The 6,859-nt window shown below is 37.1% G+C and overlaps 1 protein-coding gene across 1 annotated transcript in view; it reads left to right on the top strand.

Annotated features, from left to right (window-relative positions):
- Positions 1-2,759: 2,759 nt before the first annotated feature.
- The window catches only part of LOC107550060 (bone morphogenetic protein receptor type-1A-like), a 25,586-nt gene continuing 21,486 nt past the window's right edge, over positions 2,760-6,859 (top strand). The window contains exon 1 of the mRNA XM_016231288.1: positions 2,760-2,996. Coding sequence (XP_016086774.1) covers positions 2,921-2,996 — 76 coding nt within the window. The 5' untranslated portion in view covers positions 2,760-2,920. The remainder of the gene's footprint in view (positions 2,997-6,859) is intronic.

Raw genomic sequence — 6,859 nt, 5'->3', positions numbered from 1 at the left:
TGTGTGAGAAACACAGCGCTATCAGTAAAGCGACGGCGAGTCGTGCGCCTTCACACTAGTTTACGGTACGTCAAATACAGGTGCACTGCGTGCTACATACTGCACATCCATTGAGTACATGACATGATCTATTGAGCGCATCCAAATAGTACAGATCGCTTGATGGAGAGCGAAACTATCAAGCGCTCAGTCAGCGTGTTTATCGAGTTAAAATCTGTGTTGAATGCGTCTCACACACATACTGGCGTGTAAAATCTAAGAATTCATTAGCCAATGGCTAATGTTAGACATTATTTAGTTGCCCAAGCAAATTAAGTTAATCTTAATAAAGTTAGATAAAAATAAAGTAAATATATTAGTCTTTAAAATATTAATAGATTTAGTTAATCTAAGATAATAAACCAGTTAAATTAATCTATAAAATTAATTAATAATTTTGTAACACAGCTAAATGTAATCTTTAGCAAATCTCAAAATGAATATTAATTTCATATATTTTCTCATAATATTGTGATGCCTAAATTAACTTACATTATTTAAAACGATTGATTTTAGTTTAGTGTTTTATTTTTAATTTATTTATAAATATGCATAATTAAAAATGCATAAGCCATAATATGAAAACAATTATCTATAAACAATTATTGGGTTAATTTTAATATTAGTGCATCCCTAATTCTGAATAGGTGATCTTTGGTGTTGGTCTGTGGTTTTGTTTTCATGTAAAGCTCTGGTTTTGTATGCGTTTCATACAAAGAATTTGGAAAGGCAGGTGAGATGAACAGCTAAAGGGATCACCCGAGATATCCTGTTAAGTCTGTGGCCTTAACAGGATATCTCGGGTGATCCCTTTAGCTGTTCATCTCACCTGCCTTTCCAAAACCTGTCTGAAACGGGATGTTTGGCGTCTTACAGTTATCCTTTTCTTCTATGAAATGGACTTAACTGAAAAAACAAAGATATTCAAAAGCGCTGTCAAAGCAGCATTATCTTTGGGGAAACGAGTGACACAGCTGGCTCTGTTCTTCCTCAGATTTCTGTCTCCAGAGTGACTTCCCCTTCAAGCATCATATGATTGAAGACTGTGGGAATGCCTTTCCAGAAACCACATGCCATGCCTCAGTGATTTGCTATAAGGTGTGGTCATTCTATATGGTGGCTACAGTTGCTTTACCTTTCCCCCTGTCTCTCTGGTCTTTCATCCATTCAAAGGAAATAAATGAGGAGCTTTCCTTTGAAAGAGTGCTCAGTGAGACTATAAATTATGCCATTTAGCACAGCTCTATGGCAACTTTGCCTTCTGACTTAATGGTGGTCCATCTGCTACAGAGATTTGCTTTGTGCCAGTTTTCGAACTGTTATGTTATTGATATTAAGCTGTGTGTTTTGTGTGTTGTGACTGTGGTGGGATGATCTTGTTCACAGATGTAAGTGTAAGTGTCAGGGACCTCATGATAAGATAAGAAACAGTTCTTTCTCTGTCAGCACACTTCCTGTCCTTAGGCCATGAAGTTTTCCACACTGACTAGTCACGGCATGCTTTTACCAGTCTTCCATCTTTATCTCTCCTAAGGCATATTCACACCAACTGCAAAACCAACAGTGAATTTTTCATTCTGGTTATTTACAGGCTTTAATGCAAGATCCCTCCCATCTGACCGTATGGATGCTTTATACACTTGTTGTTATACATGTAATGTTGTTATTAGTAGTAGTAGTAGTAGTATGTTGTCATTATCACAATTATTTATTAATTAACTGAATGTAATGGTAAATTTTATTAAGCTTAGGAAAACTGTGTAAATCTGTATTAATATTTAGTAGTGGTGTAATATTTAATATATAATAACAGTAATTGTAGTAGTGGTAGTAATAATCATAATAATAATAAAAGTTAATTGTACTGTCGGTGAAAGTTGCACAATAGTTTTTCTTTACCAGGGATGGGATGAGTTGTTGAAACCTGTTGTAGGTCATATCTCTTCATCCCTTGCCCTGTGGTCCTGTGTGAAGAGGGACCCAGTCTGTCTTCAGGGGTCCTTGTGAGCCAGAGGAGCCCCGCCTTTTGTTTCCCCATTACCCAGGAGTCAGGGAAGTGTGAAAAGTAGGGCGCAGGTCGGGGCTCTTTGTCCCCCTCGGCCAAATGAAAACTGACAGACACCGGCCCCCTCTCTGTGCCTGTTAATTCAGGCCCCCAGTCCCACAGAGCCTCTGGGAGCCACTAATTGCATCGAGACAAGCAGGAGCTACGAGAGAGCAGCCACATTATGTTATTAACGCTGGACAGAACCCAACACCAGCCATTTTGAACGGGACACTGCTTAAAGGGATAGTTCACCCCCCAAAAATAAAAATTCTGCCATCAAGTCCTTACAAACTTGTGTGACTTTCATTCTTCTGCAGAACAGAAAAAAATATATTTTGGTAACCATATGGTTTTGGTGACCATTGAAATCCATTGTATGAAGGAAAGAGAAAGGTTTGGAACAACATGAGGTTGAGTAAACAATCCAGAATCTACATTTTTGGGTAGAATATCCCTTTAATCAGCCTTCCAGTCTCGAGAGCCGCCATCTCACAGCTCTGCTCTGATACGGGGTCAGGGGTCAAGTCACAGCACGAAGATAGAAGTGCAAAGGAATTTGAATACCACTCCAGTTTTCTCTGTCAAGCTTGATTTCTGGCACTCAGCAAGGAAACATGTCACGATGATGGTTCTGAAACATTAATAAGTGTTCCTCTCTCTTCATTACAGGGTCTTAAACAAGAGGAGGCTGTAAAGAGGCCTTAAAGTTGTCTTCACGCTCACATACTCTTCCTCGGTCTACTCACTACTCTTCACAGATCATTGGCCACTTTGTTTGTCTCAAAAGTGTACGGCACAACCAAGACAGCTATATAGTTTCGGATCTCAGCCAACATGATAAAAAGCACTTCCATGGTCATCGTCATTGGCCTTTTGGGAGCTGCCTTCCTTCTCTCGCCGTCGACTGAGGGTAAGTTAGTTTCATTCTAGTAAAGTGTCTGCACTTGACCATTGCTTCCTTCTCAGTGGACCAAGCAGACGCTTGACAGTAGCCACAAAGTGTCTGTTTTGAATCACAAACCCCTATAGCAAACAAAAATGTGTTTTTTGTTTGGTTTTGTTTGAGTGAGGGAAAAAGGCAAAAACTGGAGATAACTGGAAGGGTCATCTGTTTTGTTTCATCTGGATGCACAATAGAAATGCAGCAGCAATTTATAATACAAAGCAGACTGAGGCAGCAGGAGAATTGATTTCGTCGTATTTGGATGATACCCAGTGTTTGCAGAAGCCTGTTTTAATGGATGGTGGCCTTTAAAAATATAGCACGGTAATGGCCTCGCTTTTTATTCTCACCAGGCCCCGAAAGCTCAGAATTTGTCTCTTCACATTTGCAAAGCATTAGCAAACAAACACTGTCTGTCAGGATATTCATCTGAATTAGATTATTTAATTTTATTGATTTGATGGCCTTCTGATCTTCTCTCATATGGGTCGGCAGTAATGGAGAGGCTTTGCCTCCATTTCAGGTAAATGCAAACATTAGGGAACTGCACACTTTTTTTTTCTCTCAAATGACTCACTACATCAGAATGTAACATTCTGCATTAGAGACTGTTGAGTGGCATTCATGTCGTCTTTAGGTATTCATTCATTCACTCAGCAGTGATTGTCTTTGGGGAATACATGTGTTAGGACTGAGGTGTGAAGAGGCCATTTGGGTCACATTTGGCTATGCAGAGAAACAATGGTTTGGGTGATTGGTTTGAAATTGTGTTCATATGTTAAGGAGAGGAATAAGGGAAGAGTGTGTCAATGGGATTATCAATGAGATACACAAAGATTGTAGATGTGTGCATTTCAGGTAAATGCTGTTTTTCCTCTTGAGTTTTACACTAGTATTTTATTGAAGGCAGGGTTAGGGTGAAGGTGTTAAAATTGAAAAAGCACAGAAAACTCGCTATTGTCTATTTCTCACATTAGTTGATGTTAGGGGGAAGAAATATGTAAAATGCATGTAGATATGATAAATTTGTTGATAAATGATGAAATTAGTTAAAGGCACAATACCGTTCAAAAATCGGGGGTCAGTAAGTTGTTTTAAGAGGTTTTGAAAAAAACCTCTTATGCTCACCAAGGATGAATTTATTTAATCGAAATACAATAAAAGTAATCATGTCAAATAAAATAACTGTTCTATATTTAATTTTTTAAGAAGTAATTTATTCTTGTGAACTAATCTGAATAAATCTGAATAAAACAGAATTTTCTTCAGTGTCACAAGATGCTTCAAATTTGGTGCTCACGGAGCTTTTCTTATCATTAATGTTGAAAACAGTTGTGCTGCTCAGTATTTATAATGATTATTTGATGAATATAAAGTTCAAAGATCTTGACTAAATAAAACATTTGAAAAATAGTTTTATTTGAAATAGAAATATGTTCTGACATTTAGGGATGTAACGGAATGAAAATGTCTTATCACGATTATAGTGACCAAAATTATCACGGTTATCAGTATTATCACGGTATTGTTAAAATGTGCTGGAGATGTTCAAAAAGTACCGACACATAAATCACTTCACCAAGTTTTATAGTTAAAAATCAACAAATAACAAATAAAATGACTTTTTGTTTGCATAATCACTAAAACAGTAACATTACCAATGATGTTCGGATTTTAAATGACAACTTGACTGGCAACAGTTTAATAGCATGTTCAAATATCTAATGTAAATGTTCAAATAAAGCTTTGAAAAAGTTTCATAAAAATGTAAACCTCACATTTCAGCCTTTAAATAAAGAAAAGAGTCAAGTCAAAATGATAATTGATTAATAAATTAATAAATAATTCTAGATAACATCTGAGTTGTTTAAATGTGTAGAATCCACATAAGCTTGTTTTTCATCAACCGGTCAAAATTTACAGCAGAGCATGCAAATTTGGTCCGTTTTTGGCCAGACAGAAACTGCACACAGGCTGAATGTAAATATAAGTCTCTGTAAATCCACTCACTAACTGCAGGTGGCGCTTCTGGAACAGCAGCTGTTTCCCGAAAACTCCGTGGGCGAAGCAGTATTGCAATTAAGAACACTACTTTATTAGGTATTGCATGCAGCGAAGATGAAAACAAAATGCCATCGAATCGTTTCTGAAGACAGAGAAGAAGTCAGAACCTTCAGAGGTACATTCATATAATTAATTAATTCATATATTAATTTGTATAATTCCCCTAGCACTCTTTTAAAACCTCCTAGCTTTTCCGCCCTGTTTTCACTCAAAACGAAACTACTCTGCGTGCTGTGCGCACGTGAGACTGTTACTTAAAACTCTGGTTTATGCTTTTAATGCTTTTAATACTTCAGACAATATTTATTTATCGTGAGTTGTTCAAATCGCGGTAATCTAATACGATTTTAATGATAATTAAAATATGAAATGGTAATACTAACCGTGGGCAATTTTGTCATGATTTATCGTCAAACCGGTAATTGTTACATCCCTACTGACATTTTAAACATTTTTAAATAAAATTTTTATTTAAAATTTTAAATTTTATAGCAACATTTTTACATCTTTACTGTAACTTTTGATCGATTTAATGCATCCTTTCTGAAATCTAGTACCAATTTCTTTCATAAATAATAAATTCTGAATGTTGTATCACTTCCAGTTTAATCAGAGTTTCGCTGAATGTCATTTTGTTGACGAATACACACCGTGTAATAGGGTTGGGCGATGTCTACTAAATTGGCATCGGACGATGTCTGCAGTGAAACATCGTGATGGACAATGACATCGGGGGCGGGGTTAGGGGTGTGCCCGAAGCGTGAAACAAATAACGAGTTCTACAGAGCCATTAAAAGGTTAGCCGCTTGGTAGCAGTAGTCTGTTGCATTACAGTACATGACAGTTCACTTACCACTAGGACTGGCGATATGACGATATATCGTATATCGACGATGTCTCGTAAGTATCTCGATGTCGATGTCAACAGTCAGGTAACAGGCAATTTTCGACATTATCGGGGAAAAATGACAAATGATAAACCTAGTTAGTTGCAAAAAATATTTTACGTAGCCCCATAGTCACCATACAGGTTTTTTTGCATGCAAGAGTGAAATAATTTAGTAGGAGGGTTGGGAATTGAAAAGCTATTCCAATTTCGGAAATCAGATCAGATGCATAAGGCCAGGAATCAAATTACTTGTTTTAAAATTGCATTTCGATTCTGCGTCTCGATTTCTGTATGCTCATTTATTGTGATTTCAAAGGATTCAACTGCAAGAAGACAAAATAGAGCTCACTTCTGCACTCGCGCGTTGTTTTCTGTGCTGCACACACACACACACACACACACACACACACACACACACACACACACACACACACAACTCACACGCACAAACGCCGCCTCTTATATATGCGAACACTGGACTGAGCTCTCTTTCTCGTGTTCTTACACATTCGAATGGACAAATACACACAGAATTATATCAAAATATCCCATAAATACAACGGTTATGTCTTAAGTGAACGTAAAGAGTTGAGAAAGAAAACTAGGGTGTATTTGATCCGTGCATTGACAGCAGCCACTGCCGCCAGTCATTATAATGTTAATCGAAGAACAAAAGAAAAGAAAATCCCTTACTGATCTTGACTGAATCACTTTTGTAACCCGTTTATATTTTATTTGCCTGTTGTTCGGCGCTGACTACTGTAATGGCAACGTGCATAATCGCATGAGTATGCGATTATTTTGGAGATGCGTTCCAATATAATTTATCCTTATTTAGGGTATAGGCCTATTCTATTTTGAGCTGCAGTTTAATAAA

This window comes from Sinocyclocheilus grahami, unplaced genomic scaffold (assembly GCF_001515645.1).
Source record: "Sinocyclocheilus grahami isolate Dianchi unplaced genomic scaffold, SAMN03320097.WGS_v1.1 scaffold386.1, whole genome shotgun sequence".
Classification (NCBI taxonomy): domain Eukaryota; kingdom Metazoa; phylum Chordata; class Actinopteri; order Cypriniformes; family Cyprinidae; genus Sinocyclocheilus; species Sinocyclocheilus grahami.
This window is presented reverse-complemented; position numbering and strand designations above follow the sequence as displayed.